The 19,712-nt window shown below is 44.4% G+C and overlaps 1 protein-coding gene across 5 annotated transcripts in view; it reads left to right on the forward strand.

The window, feature by feature from the left end:
* RUNX2 (RUNX family transcription factor 2) overlaps positions 1 to 19,712 on the forward strand; it is a 348,854-nt gene that overhangs the window by 74,316 nt on the left and 254,826 nt on the right. For 4 of the 5 annotated variants that reach the window (XM_061398324.1, XM_061398326.1, XM_061398325.1 and 1 more), the window contains one exon: positions 18,502 to 18,857. In XM_061398324.1, coding sequence (XP_061254308.1) covers positions 18,502 to 18,857 — 356 coding nt within the window. Of the gene's footprint in view, positions 1 to 18,485; positions 18,858 to 19,712 lie in introns of those variants that run through there. The other variant, XM_061398327.1, reaches the window with a different exon arrangement.

Genomic DNA, 19,712 nt, shown 5'->3' on the forward strand with positions numbered 1-19,712 from the left:
AAGAGATGGGAATACCAGACCACCTGACCTGCCTCCTGAGAAACCTGTATGCAGGTCAGGAAGCAACAGTTAGAACTGGACATGGAACAACAGACTGGTTCCAAATAGGAAAAGGAGTACGTCAAGGCTGCATATTGTCACCCTGCTTATTTAACTTACATGCATCATGAGAAATGCTGGGCTGGATGAAGCACAAGCTGGAATCAAGATTGCCAGGAGAAATATCAATTACCTCAGATACGCAGATGACACCACCCTTATGGCAGAAAGTGAAGAAGAACTAAAGAGACTCTGATGAAAGTGAAAGAGGAGAGTGAAAAAGTTGGCTTAAAGCTTGACATTCAGAAAATGAAGATCATGGCATCCGTTCCCATCACTTCATGGCAAGTAGATGGGGAAACAGTGGAAACAGTGACAGACTATTTTCTTGGGCTCCAAAATCACTGCAGATGGTGACTGCAGCCATGAAATTAAAAGATCTTACTCCTTGGAAGAAAAGTCATGACCAGCCTAGATAGCATATTAAAAAGCAGAGACGTTACTTTGCCAACAAAGGTCCGTCTAGTCAAGGCTATGGTTTTTCCAGTGGTCATGTATGGATGTGAGAGTTGGACTATAAAGAAAGCTGAGCACCGAAGAATTGATGCTTTTGTACTGTGGTGTTGGAGAAGACTCTTGAGAGTCCCTTGGACTGCAAGGAGATCCAACCAGTCCATCCTAAGGGAAATCAGTCCTGAATATGCAGTGGAAGGACTGATGCTGAAGCTGAAACTCCAATACTTTGGACACCTGATATGAAGAACTGACTCATTTGAAAAGACCCTGTTGCTGGGAAAGATTGAGGGCAGGAGGAGAAGGGGATGACAGAGGATGAGATGGTTGGATGGCATCACTGACTCAATGGACATGAGTTTGAGCAAGCTCCAGGAGTTGGCGATGGACAGGGAGGCCTGGCATGCTGCAGTCGATGGGGTCCCAAAGAGTCGGACACAACTGAGCAGCTGAACTGAACTGAACTAGGTCCATGCGTTTCTAATTGTTAAAATACTTCTGGTTTGAGTTATTATACTATTAGTATTCTCCTAGTATACATTGATGAAAACAACATAAATATATTATACTCTTTTACAAATAATTATTGAACATGGCTTCCCTGGTAGCTCAGTGATAAACAATCCACCTGGCAATGCAGGAGATGCAGATTTGATCCCTGGGTCAGGAAAGTCCCCTGGAGAAGATAATGGCAACCCACTTCAGTATTCTTGCCTGGGAAATCCCTTGGACAGAGCAGCCTGGTGGGCTATAGTCCACGGGGTCGAAAATTAAGCAATGACTTGGTGACTAATGGAATGCATTGCTTATGTCAAATGAAGTGTTGCTTTTGGTGTCTTGATTAATGAAAGTGCCATGTGGCAGCCAGGAGATTTTTAATATGCCCTGGAGCAAAACACAGTGGGAAGGGAAGATGGCCAGAATGTGTCTTTTCATTTGTGAAGTAGGGAAAGGGAACTATAAAGAGAGAAAATGGGAAGCACAGGCAAGTTCCCAGGCAGATTGCTTTTAGGAAGAAATACATATTTAAAATCCTAAAACATGATGCTGTTAAAGGAATGCACTCAATATGTCAACAAATTTGGAAAACTCAGCAGTGACCACAGGACTGGAAAAGGTTAGTTTTCATTCCAATCATGAAGAGGGGCAGAGACAAAGAATGTGCAAACTATCATACAATTTCTTTGCTAGGAAAGATTGAAGGAAGGAGCAGAAGGGGACGACAGAGGATGAGATGATTGGATGGTGTCACCAACTTGATGGATATGAGTCTGAGCAAGCTATGGGGGTTGGTGATGGACAGAGAAGCCTGGCATGCTGCAGTTCATGGAGTCGCAAAGAGTTGGACAGGACTGAGTGACTGAACTCATCATACAATTGCTCTCATTTCACATACTAGTAAGGTTATGCTTAAAATCCTTTAAGGTAGGCTTCAGCAGTATGTAAACCAAGAATTTCCAGATGTACAAGCTGGGTTGAGAAAAGGCAGAGGAACCAGAGATCAAATTGCCAATATCTGTTGGATCATAGAGAATGTAAGGGAATTCCAGAAAAACATCTACTTTTGCTTAATTGACAATGCTAAAGCTTTTGACTGTGTGGATCACAACAAACTGTGGAAAATTCTTAAAGAGATGGGAATACCAGACCACCTCACCTACCTCCCGAGAAACCTGTATGCAGGTCAAGAAGCAACAGTTAGAACTGGGCGTGGAACAACGGACTGGTTATAAAAATTGGGAAAGGAGTATGACAAGCCTGTATACTGTCATCTTGTTTATTGAACTTATATGCAGAGTACATCATGCAAAATGCTGGGCTGGATAAATCACAAGCTGGGATCAAGATTGCTGGGAGAAATATCAACAACCTCAGATATGCAGATGATACCACTCTAATGGCAGAAAATAAAGAGGAACTAAGGACTTCCCTGGTAGCTCTGATGGGAAAGAATCTGCCTGCAATGCGGGAGACCTGGGTTCAGTCCCTGGGTTGGGAAGATCCCCTGGAGGAGGGCATGGCAACCCACTCCACTATTCTTATCTGGAGAATCCCATGGACAGAGGAGTCTGGTGGGCTACAGTCCATAGGGTTGCAAAAAATTGGACAAGACTGAGCAACTAAGCACAGCACAAAGAGAAACTAAAGAGCCTCGTGATGTGGGTGAAAGAGGAGAGTGAAAAAGATCCCTTGAAAGTCAACATTCAAAAAACAAAGATCATAGCATTGGGTCCCATCACTTCATGGCAAACAGAAGGGGAAAAATTGGAAGCAGTGACAGACTTTATTTTTTGGGCTCCAAAATCAGTGCAGATGGTGACTGCAGCCATGAAGTTAAAAGACATTTGCTCCTTGGAAGAAAAGCTATGACAAACCTAGATAGTGTATTAAAAAGCAAAACATCACTTTGCCAGCAAAGGTCAGTATGGTCAAGCTATGGTTTTTCCAGTAGTCATGTATGGATGTTAGAGTTGGACCATAAAGAAGGCTGAGCGTTGAAGAACTCATGCCTTTGAATTGCGGTGCTGGAGAAGAATTCCCAAAAGTCCCTTGGACTGCAAGATCAAACCAGTCATTCCTAAAGGAAACCAACCCTGAATATTCATTGAAAGGACTGATGCTGAAGCTGAAGTTCCAATACTTTGGCCACTTGATATGAAGAGCTGACTCATTGGAAAAGACCCTGATGATGGGAAAGACTGAAGGTAAAAGGAGAAGAGGGCAACAGAGGATGAGATAGTTAATAAGCATCACCGACTCAACGGATATGAATCTGAGCAAACTCTGGGAGATAGTTGAAGGACAGGGAAATGTGGCATGCTGCATGCTGTGTATGGTGTTGAAAAGAGTTGGGTGCGACTTAGCGACTGAACAACAACAATAATATATGACTTTGAGGATATTGAAATTAATTCTTAAGACAATTTGTGTTCTTGGAAAGGTCTCATTTCCTGTAGGGGCACATGTAACCCAACATTATATGGGAGATTACCTTGATGCAATGGTAGCCTCTAAGAACAATAAGGGAAACTATTTATCACTAAACTAAAGGCTTGTGCTGTGCTTAGTCAGTCATTCATGTCCGACTCTTTGTGACCCCATGGACTGTAGCCCACCAGGGTCCTCTGTCCTTGGGGATTCTCCAGGCAAGAATACTGGAATGGGTTGCCATGCCCTCCTCCAGGGGGTCTTCCCAACCCAGGGATTGAACCCAGGTCTCCCGAACATCTTGTGGACTTTTTACCTCCTGAGCCACCAGGGAAGCCCAAACTAAGGGCTTACAGACCACATTAAGATTCTTGAATCACGCAATTGTTTGAATTAATTGAAATCGGAAGGAGAAGCAAGAGGACAGAGAGTGTGGATTGTTACACTTTAGGGTAGGGTGCATTGTTTGAAATTATGCAAAGCTTGTGTATTCCATCTCTTTTTCTAATGCTATAACATTCTGCCAACCATATGATTACCAGTCAGAGTTGAGGTCTGTGCAAGAGTGTTCTGCAAGAAGGAAGGTAGCTAGAATCAGTACCCACTTGCTTATTGGTACTTATTGGTACTCCTGGCCATTGTTGTAGCTCACCAGTTAGATTGATGGGCAGCTGCTGAGTTTATTGGGCAGAGGACACATGGGCCAGAATGAATGTCATCAATGGGATGTCCGTTTAAGATCTTGAGAATATTTAGTGCCTCATATTTATTTAGCGTGTTATGAATATTTGATGCTGTTGATCATTCTACCCCTTCCAGTGGATGTTAAGCATGTTAAGCTCTGTTTCCTTTATGTCTTACATAAAGAAACATGTCTTTGTTACATGTCTTAAAAATGACTAACTTCTATATTGTTTCATCTATCCTTATTTGTTTCTCTTATTTTCTAAAGCAGGATGAGTATTTTTAAATATTACAGCAAACAGCATTACACTGCTAGTTTGAAGACCACCACTACAGCAGAAAGTATTGATCCCTGAGCACTCAGGACACAGGGCAGTGTGAGGTGGCGGAAGCTCTGCTTCCTTACCTCTGAGCACAAGCCTTTCATTTCCTTACTCCAGAATAACATGCAACATATCATTATTTTCTATGTGTCTTCTAACTAAGGTAGATATTTAGGTGTGGGGTTGCAAAGTTATGGAACATATGTGCAGTTTCAGCTTTACTAGACAATGCCAAACTGTGATTCCCAAGTCTTTCCCCGAAATTTATGTTCTCAGTAAAGTATCTGAATGAGCTGTTCCACATCCTGATCAGTATTTGATCATTTCAGACAGAACCATAGGATTTAATAACACAAAAGTTCCTATTTTATTTACTTTGTTAAATTAATTTTTATTGGAGTGTAGTTGCTTTACAATGTTGTATTAGTTTCTACTGTACAACAAAGTGAATCAGGTATATGTATATACACATCCCCTCTTTTTTGGATTTCCTTCCCATTTAGGTCGCCACACAGTGCTGAGTAGAGTTCCCTGTGCTATACAGTAGGTTCTCATTAGTTATCTATTTTATACACAGAAGTATGTATATGTCAATCCCAGTCTCCCAATTCATCCCACCCACTTTCCCCCTTTGGTGTCAATTTGTTCAAAATGTTCCTATTTTATTTATTATTTTTTATCTATAAAAGGTTCCTATTTTAAAGGACAGAAAACTCAGGTCTAAATAGAAATTTCAAATAAGTTTATTCACTGACTCATGTAAGCAAATAGTTATAGGCACTTATTGTATTCTGGACATTATGCTAAGTGCTGGGGATGAAGAATGAACAAAGCCAAGCCCTGCCCTCAACAGCAAAGGAGAGTAGGAGATGTATGGAATGGGGTTTTTCATAAGATATGTTTATTTTCAAATTTGGGTTTCACCTTTTACCCCTGTGCTTGTGGCCAGATGGTACAGTGTTTTATCCCTTGTCCCATATAATAGCTGATATAGAACCACTGAAGGGTTTCAAGCCAGGAAATGACATGGTTGAAATTGTATTATAAAAAGAGACTTCTTTGGGAGGGAGGTCCAAAAGGAAGGGGATATCTGTATATGTTTGGTCGGTTCATTTTGCTGTACAGTAGAAACTAACACACCACTGTAAAGCAACTATAATCAAAATTAATTAAAAACATTTTTTTAATTAAAAAAAGAGAGTCCTCTAATAGGAACATAGAGGATGATTTGGGATTGAGGTGGGTATGAATGGCACCAGGAAGCTAGAAATCTCTTGCAGTTGAGATTCAAGGTGATAGAGGCTTGAACTAAGGTACTGGTAATGGAGATGGAAAGAAAGTAGATAAAATCATACTTAGAAAGTAGTATTAATAGAATTAGGTGAAAGAGTAGAAGTGGAAAATGATGGAGAAGACTAGCTTATCTTGATACCCAAGTTTCTGCCTAATGGGGAATATTCATTCATTCAGTCAACTCATGTATACTGGTCACATACTACTAATATAAGCCAGGCTTTATGCTCGCTGCCATATGCTACCATATTATATCACTCCAGGGAACATTATTCACATTGTTATACATGGACTACAGTAGGAATGGAATTCCCTGGATTTCTTCAGTGGTGTGGTTTCGGATTATTTGTGAGCCAAACATAGTCGCTATCATTATGGAATTCACAATCCTGTGTGGAGTGGGAATATTAATAAAGATGGAGAAAATATAAGGACTGTGTACAGTGGGCTTTGGCAGCATAAATGTCCCTTGTTTCCCTTTCTGCTTGGAACAATGAGCTAGGTATACTGGACATATTGACCTTGACTGCTTGCAGAATGAATCTTCAAATGGAAATTTCTGTGAGGTCATAGGACATGTTGTTCTGGAGCCCTTGTTACAGGTTTTATGGGGAGTTAGCTAAAAAGATGTGCCAAGTACACTTCCCATTTTGCACTGCTACCCTCTCTTCTAAAATACGCTGAGAAGAAATATACTTACATGTGGTCCTGTTGCTCTGCCCCTGGAAGGGAGTTCAGAGGGAAGAGACCAAATCTCCACTCCAATATAAACCTTCTGAAAGTTTTTTTTTTTCTTTCAGTGGCTCCAAATTTCATGCTCCCTGACCAAGAAGAAAAGAAAGTTGAGCAACTTGTATTAAAATTATCAAGGCCACATAGATTCTCACATAATACAATGATTTTAAGGGAGAAGTGAATGAATTAAAACAAATCTCTTTTTCTTTTCATATATGTGTAATAAAAATCACTGATGGACTGTTTAGACTTTAATTTATTTAGATATAAGCCATCCCCCTTTTTCAGTGACAAATGCAAAGCAAATTTCCAACTATTTTTTCTTCCAGTTTTTAAAATTTTTAACACTGACAGTTGGAAATATTCTATAGAAACTTTAGCTCTGAATGGAAATGTTTTTGCTGGATCTCTGATGAGAGAGAAATTCTATGACTGAGTTTATAAAAGTTTGTAAAACAAAGTTGAAAACTGAAAAACTTTCAAATTTTAAGGCTGACTTTAAGATGAGTTATGGTTCTTATGTATCATACCTCTTGTAATTCTCTCCTTATTAATATTTTTTCACAGTTCAAGTTTTATCATAGATACTTTTGAAAAAGGTATTTTTTTTCTGTGAATAATACTATCAGTAGTAGAGAAACCATGATTAAACCTCAAATGACAATACATAATAAACTGTAACACCTCAAGTCATTTCCATGTTTACAGTTATGGGCACACTATAATAAAATGCCCTTTAATAAGGATAAACTGCTGTGAAGAAGTTAAAAACAGAACAAAGATGATGTGCAATGAAACTACTGGATGCAACCCGCATTTTCAGCAATCTTAGAGAAGAATAAGCTTTAAACGAAGTAAATCAGATAAATATCTGAAACAATTCATCAGTTTCTTTTTTACTTGACAGTAATGAGAATAGTGTCATCTAATAGGACTTTTAGATTTGTTGATTAGCCAGGTTCATATAAATCTGACCTAAAGGCAAAAGTCAACATCTTAATTAAGATCTGCCAGGAATAGTCAAGTAGAAAGTTTTAAAGCATATGGAAAACTGCTATTTCAGAATGCTTAAGAGTCAACAAGCCATGGTTAAGTCTTAAATCTGGTCATAAAAAACTAAAGAAAAGTTAGAGATTTTACTTAGGAAGTAGAAATAAATATATTCTCTGGGCAAAGATGTAAATGAACAGAAAAAGAACTGTATTGAGAGAGGAAAGAACAGTAGCCAAGTAAGCTTTTTTTTTAAATGTCTTAACTCTCCCACCCCACTACCGCTTTGCGGAAAGTTTATCTCCACCACGTTGGCACTAGTAGGAAATGTCTTTAATACAATTCTTATAAAGATTTGATAATGGAATCCATTTATTAAAAGAATCCAATGAATGTAACACCAACACAATACTTACAGAAATGAAAAATAACAGGCTTTAACTGTATTGTGTTTGCAACATATTTAAGTAAAATTGAAGATAGTTCTAAAAACAGAGTTAAACCCCAAAGTAGGCATATTTTTGCCTTTTTTAAAATTGCATAATAAAAAGCAGATGATTTGTATTTTTGTTGCCACAGAGTGATAACCAGGTATACACAGATTTACCCTTACATATTATTATATTTTTGAAGGTCAAACTCTTCTGTTTTATCTGCTATTGAAACCTCAGTTAGGTACTGAAAGTTATAATGTGTGTTCTTTTCTGGGAGAATGTGGAATTATTGCAATTTGTATTTGCCTTTAGAAATAGATTTTAAAAAAGGAAAGATGGTGACAAAGCAGGAAGGTCAGGAATCGCTCTGTAAGTTTCATATCCAAAAGAGCTGGGCTAGGATTAGGATGAAAGAAATTGAGGCCCTGGCCTTGAATAGAAAATTTGAGGGCATTCCAAGAAACCATTATTCACGATAATATTTTCATGCAGTATTCTTAAAAATCAAATTTAATACCACAAATCCACAATAAGCAAAGTAAGAATCAAACTTTAAATAAACATAGGATGGGGACCACCCTGGAGGTCCAGTGGTTAAGAGTCCATGCTCCCACTGTAGGGGGGCACAGGTTGAATCCCTGGTGGGGGAACTAAGATCCCACATGCCACACAGCATGGCCAAAAAATAAAATAAAACGGGATTGGACCCTGTTTTGCAGGCTCTTCTGTTTCATCCTCCTACTGGCCTTGCTCAGAGAAATTTCCATTTAACTCTTCTGTTTGGACCAAGAAGGATGAATGGTCTAGAATAGCAGGATGAGGGACCGAGAGCAAGGCTTCTAGAAGCAGCTCAAATATTCTCCTTCCTGTATATGTGTACAAAGGTAGGCATCACGGTACCAAGGCCCTTTGTGACCTAGCTGTAAGTAGTTTAGCCAACTTTATTTCCCTGCTACGTTACAATATTCCCTTCTAGACAGGATAGCCCCTTTAACGTTGCAACAATTTTTTTCCACTTTGACTTAACACTGGATATTCTAAAAATACATCAAAGACCTCTAAATCTGCTCAGAAGCAATAATTAAGTGAATTTGGGAAATAGTATGTTCTGGTTTCTTTTCATGGAGTTTCAAGATGCATATAACATATTAAAAGCTGGGAGAAAATTGGCAATACCATGTCTATTTATTTTGCTTCATCCAGTGTTTGTTGGTTTATTTTACAGTAGAAAGATAGCATTGCCTAGTCTCTGACTTCAAGTACAGCATCATCTAATCCGGCTCCCTGGCTTTCTTGGGTTGGTAGCATTTCACTCTCCACATCTTGCAAGATACCTATCCACCTTCCCTAACGCCAGCTTTTTATCAGATGTGGGCATGGGGCAGCTCTGGAATTTTTGTGTGTGATTTTATTTATGTATATCTTTTTCACATGAGTTTTTATTTGAGTGTGGTTGCCTTACAATGTTGTATTAATTTCTGCTCTACAGTAAAGTGAATCAGTCACACATACACATATATTCCCTCTTCCTTGGATTTCCTTCCCATTTAAGTCACCACCGAGCACTGACTGGAGTTCCTGTGCCCTACAGTTGGTCCCCATTAGTTATCTCTTTCATTCATAATAGTGTACATATGCCAATCCTAATTTCCCAGTCCATCTCATCCCCTACTTATTCCTTCAGTATCCATACACTTGTTCCCTATGCCAGTGCCTCAATTTCTGCTTTGCAAATAAGTTTATCTATACCATTCTTCTAGATTACACATATATGTGTTCATATAGGATATTTACTTTCTCTTCCTGACTTCACTCTGTGTGACAGGAAGTCTCTAGGTCTATCTGTGTGTGTGCTAAGTTACTTCAGTTATGTCTGATTCTTTGTGACCCTATGGACTATAGTCCACCAGGCTCCTCTGTCAATGGGATTCTCCAGGCAAGAATGCTAGAGTGGCTTGCCATGCCCTCTTCCAGGGGATCTTCCCTACCTAGGGATCGAACTTGAATCTCTTATGTCTCTTGCATTGGTAGGCGGGTTCTTTACCACTGGTACCACCTGGAAGCCCCTAGGTCCATCTACACCTCTGTAAATGGCACAATTCCATTCCTTTTAATGGCTGAGTAATATTCTGCTATATATATGTGTACCACATTGTGGACTATGGGATTTCATGAGAGACAGCAAGAGGACTCTGGGTAGAAAATATAGACCCATTTAACCTATACTCTCTTTCCATTCCATACCTTCTCTTAAAAATATACATCATTTTTTTTTTTTTGCAATCTCTTAAAAATATACACCTTTTTTTTTTTTTTTTTGCCTCTCTGTGCAGCTTGCAGGATCTTAGTTCCCCAACCAGGGATTGAACCTGGCCCTAGCAGTGAAAGAGCCAAATCCTAACCCTCGGATCACCAGGGAATTCCTAATGGCTTCTAAGTGTAGCTTTATCATACCTCTTAGGTAGAGATAAATTAAATAGATGTAATGTAATGTTGGAAATGCTCATCTTATAATGACCCAAATGGAATGACCCAAAATGGAAACCACTGTGAAGAAGTACATTTTGGAGGATAGAAAATGTAACCCCTACTCTATCAGTCTGGAAAAATTGAGGAAAGCAAGACCACAAAGCACTTTTTAAGAAATTCAAATATTTTGTATTTTGCAATAAGCTCTTTTAAATTATGTTCACATAGTAATTTGAACAAGGAAAGTTTACTATAAGGAACTATTGACTATAACAATGGATTGGAGTCACAAGAAATTGGCTAGGAACAAGTCAAGAGAATTCTTAAGACTATAGGAAGAAGAGCATCCACCACCCTCAGGACTGAAAGAGCGTAACCAAGAAAGAGCCGCCCCTCCCCACCTCCCCAGGGGCTGAGATACCGATCTCATTGGGAAAGCACAGCCTTGACTCACTGTGGGGCACAGAAGTTGCATTGGTGGAACTTGCTGGAAACCCACCCTCTAGGGTGCTAGGGAAAGCTGTTTCCAAGTAGGTGTCTTGCCAGGGGCGTGCCATTACAAAACAAAGGTGGAGGGTGCTGGGAGAAAATGCTGGGTGCTGCTGGCAGCTGGCTGTGCACAACAGGAGCCTGGCCCTGGAGAAACCAACTTTGCTAGGGCAGCTGAGCCCTGGGGAAGTGGGTATCGCAGGACCTGTGAGCTGAAGAAGCTATACTTGCTGGGTTGTGGCAATCTGCTCTGTTGAGCATGAGAGAACCAGGAAGCAAAACCATTTCCCTCTGTAACATTTCTCCAATGCCCCCTACTGACAACATGTTGATGCCAGTGGGTAAGAAGAAATATTTAAAGGGCCCAGATCCATTTTCACAGAGCAGGTAAAAAAGTTGAATTTGGACCTGAGAGGCAATACGTTGATTATTGGCACCCTCAGGGAAGGAAAATGATCTAGAGAAAAATCGTGACTTATAGGAGTGTGATGAACAGATCTCACCCAACAGCTTCCTTGGTGGCTTAGACCTTAAGGCATCCACCTGCAATGCAGGACACCTGGGTTCAATCCCTGGGTAGGGAAGATCCCCCGAAGAAGGAAATGGCTACCCACTCCAGCATTCTTGCCATGGAGAATTCCAAGGACAGAGAAGCCTGGCAGGCTACAGTCCACGGGGTCTCAAAGAGTCACACACGACTGAGCAACTAACACACACACACACACACACACACACACAACAACAACAACAACAACAACAGCAGGATAATTTAGGTGAATCATGTGAAATGAAACAAAAGAAAAGAATCATCGAGTACTGATCATGGCTAGATGGGAAACAGAAAGTGCTTTTTCTGAGAAAAGTCTAGTTCAGAAAATCCTGGGGGAAAACACTGGAGCAAGAGTTTCTGGGTATGAAATAAAGAGGAAAAAAATAATTAGGATGGTGACCCAGAACTGGCATCCCCTAGACTGCAGCTAAGAGAACCAAGTTGGATCATTTCAATTCTGCTCTTTTTTCCTCTTCTATTTTTCTTGACTCTCTTGTTGGGAATTCAAATTTCTCAGACTGTGCAAAGGCTCATTTTGTACTTCTTTATACGGACTAAGACTGTTTCGATTTATATTTCTTACCCTGATGGAAAGTTGGAGAGAGGGGACAAATAGTTCAGGCTACCATCCCAAAATCTAGAGTGAAATTCAGAATTGTAGGCAGTGGATTAGAGTTGGATAGCAACATGCCTTGGTGTCCAGAAGGTAAAATGCAAGCACGTCAATAAAGACATAGATTACTATGGGAAACCTTTTTTTATGGTGTTTTTAGGTGCTTCATCACAGAGTTTTATAAGGTTTTACATATAATTTTCCACTACTTCTTGGAGACCACTGCCACTGACACAGGACAAGTGCCAACATCAAAATACTAAAGGGCTGATTTAAGAAAATAAGTTTTATTTCTCTGACTTCTAGGTAATAAATGAGACTCTTCTTACAAATTATGTTGTCACCTCAGGTACAGAGGGTGTCATTTAAGAAGCTGATCTTTTTGTCAAACATAACATGTACCGACCGCTCTAGTCCGTGTCGCTCCTGGCATACAATTAGGCAGGTGCTCTATAAATGTGGAAGATCACATGGCAAGCATAAGCCTTTTTATGACGATGCTGCACTCTCTTATAAATGCCTGAAAATGGCCCATGGGAATGCTAACTGGAGCAACAAGGAAAAGTTTACGATGCTAAGCCCCCCAACTACAAAACACTTCATCTCTTGTTACAGCCATGCAAATTTTTATAGGTTCATTGACAAAGGGAAAAACTGAGTGAGTTTACAACAAATCAGACAGTACTGAACTGTATAAAACTTAAAATTTAAAAAGTCAGAAAGCTTTGGGATCACATAAGTTATAAAGCTAACTGTCTTAAAAATATAAACGTTCCGTGCTTAGTCACGTCCGACTCTTTGCTACCCCATGGACTGTAGCCCACCAGGCTCCTCTGTCCATGGGGATTCTCCAGGCAAGAATACTGGAGTGGGTTGCCATGCCCTCCTCCAGGGGACCTTCCCAACCCAGGGATTGAACCCAGGCCTCCCGCACTGCAGGCTGATTCTTTATCATTTGAGCCATCAGGGAAACCCAAGAATACTGGCGTGGGTAGCCTATCCCTTCTCCAAGGGAACTTCCCGACTCAGGAATGGAACCAGGGTTTCCTGCATTTCAGGCCCTGTGAAAATTCTAGTATACCAGAAAATTCTTGGTAAGCTCATTTATGTTTCTTGTGTAATCATCTGTAAAACAGATGGAATAAACCTATGCAAGCCTTATGTAATTTTTTCATGTTCAGATGACATGTAAATTTCTTTACCCCTTGCTTATCTATGCAGTTAATGTACTCCCACTATGAAGGACAGTTGAAGATGCTGACATATAGAGGTGTGCCAGAAGAGGGTGCTTAAACAGCTAGGGAAAAATTATTAACTCCTCATTCCCTGTTTTAGCACATCCAAAATGATTAGGTGAAAAATATTAGTCTAACTAACAATTTATACAGAAAAGAGTAAGCTACTCTAAAAAGTAGCTTACTCCTTTCAGCTGCTGTATCCTTCTCAGGGCAGGGATTGGCAAACGTTCTCTGTAAAAACAAAACAAAACAGATATTAAATATTTTAGGCTTTGCAGGCCACGTAGTCCTTTCCATAACTACACAATTGTATGAATAGAGCTGTGGACACTGAAATTTGAATTTATATCAGATTCATATGTCACGAGTATTATTCTTCTCCAAATTGTTTTCTATCTGAAAATTCAAAAACCGTCCTTAACTTGTGGATTATACAAAAATAGGCATTGGGCCAGATTTGGCCTATGGACTGTAATGTGACAATTTCCGGCCTAGTGGCAGTGCTACTTCTACAAGAGCTGAGTGAATTTCATTCTCACAGTCCAAAGGAAAACTCTGTAAAGATGGTTCTGTGTATAAGGTTTTCCCATCCAACCATTCAACACTTTAGCGATCATCAATATGTCATGATTTTTCACTGCATGTCTGAAAGGTTGTCCCACTTCATCAGCTGACCCACTGAAAACTAGTTTACAATTTTACAGTGACTTTTTCACTTTTTATCAAGAAAAAGCATATATAAAATGATTTAGCAATTAGAAGAGAAAACCTGAATGAAAGAAGCACAGCTTCTGGTCTTGGTTTTGAAAACTCAGTTATTTGACTAGATAAGTAACTTGACTGTTTCACATCTCATTTTCTTTGTCTGGAAAGTCAGGATTTCCAGGTGTTGTTACTAAGCAGTTATATTAAATGTTAAAGGAGATGGGAAAATTATGCCTGTATTTTCTGGAATAGCTACATGTTCAGAAAAATGTGTGTGTGTGTTTTAAATGCCATAATGTACAACAGAAGAGAGGCATATTTCTGGAGAGGAATCTAGTGGGTTATTTCTTCTGAACATTTTGAGGTAGAAAAAAAAAATTAAGCCCAAGAGTGAGCTCATGCAAACTATAGCATAAAATACACACATGTAAAATTTCACAGTTTCCCTCTGTGCCTACTATTACCAGGAGAGGTTCAGTTTAGGGGTCTGTAAAAATGTTTTCTTCCTTTAAGAGTAACTCTCTGAGCCAAGACATCATCAGTTCCAGGCTCAGTCAGCTCCAGTTGAAAGTGTGAATGTTCAGCAAGAGGATATTTTTGAAACGAGACTGAAAATCCGCTGTGCCAGATACCTGAAACGTTGTTAGGGTATTCAGTGGAAAATTTCATTTCCACATTATAAATAACTGTAGGATATTTTAAGGGATCCAAGACTAGTAACTTCCAAGAGTTGCTTATATTAGCTCCACTGAAATGTGAAAAGAAGGGAGGATGTCCAAGGACAGGCTATAAAGCTGAATTACGGATATGATTAATTAAAATAAATAATTCAACATTGATTAAATCACCCTTAAAATCCCCAGTCAAAGCACCCAAACATTGAGGCCTGCATATTTTGCTATCCACTAAGTAAAACAAAACAGCAATGAAGAAAGAGGAAAAGCCCCCAAAATGATTACTTAAGTTCAACTGCCCTAGAAGTTCTTATTCAAAAAAGAACCCGTCTGGTCGCCCATATTCGAAATACTGACTGTTACTTAGCGTCACACTTTCTGGTAGTCACTGGTTCTGCGAATTTCCAGGGAGAAGGACAACCCCAGAGAAGGCGGCATAACACCGACTGTGGTATTAATAGTTACTGAAATTTTATCTCCCTTGACCACAGAAATAATCAGCTTCCGGTAACTTCTCTCTTCCTGTGCAGCCCCTACACATTAAAAAAGGCAACAAACCAAATCAGAGATCTTTGATAGACTGAGGTACAACGTGCCCGAAATAAAGCTGTCCCGCTGAAAGGCAAAAAAAAAAGAAAGAAAGAAAGAAAGAAAGAAAAAAAGCCTTGTGTATGAGTTGTGTATGTGTCTTTCTGTATTGGCATGGAGATGTGTGAGCGTGTGCCCCAGTGCATGGGACTAAGTGGAGGCAGCGGTGGGGGGAATAAGGTAGAAAATTAATGCAAGCAGTCTGGTCTCTCTTCTGTCTTTCTGAAGGGTAAGCCTGGCTTCCCTTTGCTGGTCCGCTGCGTGCGGCTGGGGAAGACCCGACCCGCGTGCGCGCAGGCGGCGCGGCGGTGCCCAGGGTTAGAGCTCTCCCCTGTGACCGAAAAGATAATTAGAAATCGCACGCGCCGGAGACAGCACCGTTCCTCGCTGCGCATCAAGTCCGTAGTGATAAGCGGGTTCTCTCATCCCGCTGGCGCCCGGGCTCGGAGCCAGTAGTTTGGGGTCGAGGAGTAGGTTGGGCAGGGGGGTGTCCTAGCAGGTAATGCAGAATGAGTTACGCAGGGGCGCGGCGGCTAGGCTCGGGGTTTGGGGAGGAGAGGCGGGAACGCGGAGAGAAAATTGGGGAAGAAGTCGGACGAGGGAGGCGTGGAGTTGTCGATGGGGAAAGGGAAGGTAAAAATAAGCCCCAAAGAGGAAAGACGGAGCAGTGTCCCTTGAACCCCATCCTTACCCCCATGAGGGAGCTCGCCTAGCCTAGCCATCCCCGCCCCCGCCTCCGCTGCCACGGTTGGAAGCCCCTTAGTCGAAGGAGCATCTTTTTAGAGGGCATCCCTTCAGTGGTCCCCAAGCAGGCAACTACAGCCCTTGATGTTCATCTTGCTCTTGAAATAGGCTCCAGAGTCCTGGACAGGCACCGGGTCTCCTCTGCCGCGGCCCCCACGCTCTCTCTTCCAGGCCCTTTCAAAGGCGCAGACCACCCCCCCCCCTCCCCACCAAGCGCCGGCTGGGCGCGTGGAAGCGATGTTTTAAAAACCAGGAGGGAGGGTCGTGGCAGGTCGCTACCAGCGTGAGAGAGGCGTTTGCGCAGAGCAATAAAAACGCCGATTAATGGGTATGTGAATTGGTTTAAATAAGATGGAGGGGGGTGAGGATGAGTGATGACTCAACTATCTTCCTGAATACTCCGAAGAGGAGGCACTGTAACTTTTCATTTCTTTTACAACGTCGCTTATTACTGTGTAGTGTCAGTTACCCTGTTAGGCATCTTTGAAACGTTGGCAACGGATGATTCTTACAGACACGTTTTCAAGCTTTGCGAGGTTTAAAGGAGATTGACAGCCAGGAACTTAGAAGTACAGTTCGAGGAGGGGAAACAGCCCGGTGCCCCTTCTTAGGGGTGCAATAGCCTCAAGCGGATTTCCCGGCTTCTGCGGGCGCCGCACATTGTTTTATTTGTTTTGAAGGCTCAGAGTTTGAGGCTGGTCGGAGACACCCACGTGCTTCTGACTCTCATCAGCGTAATGATCGCCTTAGCCAGAGTCGTGTCTATATAAACCACAAAAACCTAATCATTAGAAATCCCAGCCTCCAAAAACCACATTTTAGGTAAAACTGCTGCTTTTTTTCTGCGCTCCTTCATCCTCTCGACCACAACTTTTTGGGGGATCCAAAGTCGCTTTTTAAACCCACATTGGGAAATAAATACATAAATAAATAGCCATTGAAACATTTTGAATATTTTATTTTGTACTTTTAATTTTTTTCCCCCGGGAGTGGTGGGGGAGAAATTAAGACCTTAGACCTAGTTTTAGATGCAGAATAGACAATAAAAGTTTGAAATTCATGGAAAACTGCTAGGGTTTTCCCCCAGCGAGGGTTTTTGCAACTTATTTTAATCATCAAGCTGACAGTTTCCAGTGCTTAAAAAAACTCATCCTTGTTCTCTAGGAACGACTAGTTTGAATATAGAAGAAAAAAGTGTCCAACACCCACTTGAGTTTCTAAAACTATTTTGACAAGTGTCCCCTCCATCCCAATTTTTTGTGTCACTTAAGTGAAAAAAAAAAAAGAAAAATAAACACACCCAAACCCTGCAAAATCTTTTTTTTTCCCTCGGGAGCCGCTCCGGCAGAGGTGGGGGGGGGGGGGGGTAGGGTGGGGGAAGGGTGAAGAGTGCTGAGAAGTCAGCACAGACGCTCAAGAATTTTCCTTCCTCCTCTCCTGAAGTTAAAACGAAAAATAACGACAGTCAGATCAGCCAGCGGCTCTCTGGCATCTCAGCTTCAATCTCCCTGGACCAAGAAGGGGGTTCCTTGTCCTGGGAGGAGAGGGCGAGAAGCAAGAAGACGCGACCCGGCGAGATCCCGCTAGCCCGGGGCCGCCTCTCTCGGCTTCCGAAGCTGCGCGCGGCGTCCCGGGGGCTCCTTCTCGCGGCCGGCGGGCGGCGGCAGCGGCTGCGATTCGTAGCCTCGAGATCCGTTGCCCCGAGATCCGCTGCCCGCGACTTACCTCCTGGCACCTCGAAGCGCGAGGGTCAGGGGAGCTTTGCAAGTAGCAGGAGGGAGTGGATGCGAGGAGGTGGCGGTGAGAGGGCGAGAAGAGGAGAAGGGAAAGGAAAGAGCCGGACCGGGGAGCCGGACTGGCAGCCGCCGCGGGAGGAATCTGAGTGCGCAGCCGGCGCGGGGGGAGCGACGGCCGCCGCGGAGGAGGAGGCGGCGGCGGCGGCGCGGGCGGGCGGGCGGCGGCGCGGACGCCTGCAGCCGGGTAGCTGCGCGCGGCGCGGAGCGGCGGTGGCGGGCAGCGCTCGGCGATCCTGGCCTCGGGGCTGGACTGCTGAACCCACTGGGCTCCACCGCTGGACTCGAACTGGGAGGGGGCGCCAGCGCACCCAGGACGCGGTTCCCCAGGGGGCCCCACTCCAAGTTGCTGCAGACTGAAGCCTCCCGCCTGCCCGGGCCAGACACGTCCCGGTGCCCGTTCGCAGCTGCCACCCCGGGTGTTCCAAAGGCTCCATCAAGATCTGCGCCTCTCGGGTCTCCCCAACCGCCAAGCCGATTGCTCCGCAACGCCGCCGCTGGCTCCCGTCAGACTCCGCCCGGCAGTCGGCTTCATCGAACTTGATTTCTCACCTCCTCAGCCCCATCACCTCCAGCCCCTTTTCCCCCGTCTCGCCTCCACCCCCCCAATTTCCTCCTCCTCGCCCCTCATTTCCACCCTCCTCCCCCTCCCCCGGCCACTTCGCTAACTTGTGGCTGTTGTGATGCGTATTCCCGTAGATCCGAGCACCAGCCGGCGCTTCAGCCCCCCCTCCAGCAGCCTGCAGCCCGGCAAGATGAGCGACGTGAGCCCGGTGGTGGCTGCGCAGCAGCAGCAACAACAGCAGCAGCAACAACAGCAGCAGCAGCAACAGCAGCAGCAACAGCAGGAGGCAGCGGCGGCGGCAGCGGCGGCGGCGGCGGCGGCAGCGGCGGCCGCGGTGCCCCGGTTGCGGCCGCCGCACGACAACCGCACCATGGTGGAGATCATCGCTGACCACCCGGCCGAACTCGTCCGCACCGACAGCCCCAACTTCCTGTGCTCCGTGCTGCCCTCGCACTGGCGCTGCAACAAGACCCTGCCCGTGGCCTTCAAGGTAAGAAACTGCGGCTGCCCCCGGCCCCCCCTCCCCCGCCCCCGGCTCAGCGCCGCCGGACCTGCCCGCAGGCGTCTCCGAGCCTGCGGGGACCCGGGTCCCGACCCGGGAGACCTCCAAGGCTCCGACCTGAGGGACCCCCGTCTGGCCCTCTTCCTCGGGATCCCCCAGCTGGGCTCGCCGCGTTAGTGGTCCCGCACGGATCCTTCCCTCTCCCACTTGTGCCCGCAGCCACCACCTCCGCCCGTGTCCCCTCTATCCGTTCATCACCCCTCGAGCCTCTCGGCCAAAGTCCCGACCCACTCCTCTGAGCCGATCTCCCCTCCCACAGGAATCCCCCGGTGCCCACTCTCGGAGCCGCCGCCGGGACGAGCTCCACCCCGCCCCCCACTCCACCCGGGCGAGGATCCGCGGCGTTCTCCCCTGAGACTCCCGCGCCCCGGTCCCCGGCATCCCGGCCCAGCCCGTACTGCGGGCCGCTGCGCCGCCCCTTCTCGGGATTCCGCGGGCTCCTACCCTCTCCTCCCCTCCCACCCAAACGCCCTTCGCCCGTCTCGGCGCCCCCTTCTCTGACCGGCTTGCGCCTTGGCTGTCCCGGCCTCTCCCGGGCTCGGGGGCCAGTGTTCGTGGGGTGCCGGCGCCGGGCGTTCGCTCCCGGGGCGGGGCGCCGGGTGCCGGTTGCTGGCGGCGGCGCGTGGGCCGCATTACGGGTGTCCGAGAGGGTCCGGGCAAATTTAGGGACTCGAGGATCAAGTGATGGGAAGGCGGGACGGGGGCGTCCTCAGCCTGCAGACCCGCGCCGATTCCCGCTACGGAGGAAGGCGGGGCCGCCGGGGTCGCCGCGCGCCCGGAGGC

Source organism: Bos javanicus, chromosome 23 (genome assembly GCF_032452875.1).
Source record: "Bos javanicus breed banteng chromosome 23, ARS-OSU_banteng_1.0, whole genome shotgun sequence".
NCBI lineage: Eukaryota > Metazoa > Chordata > Mammalia > Artiodactyla > Bovidae > Bos > Bos javanicus.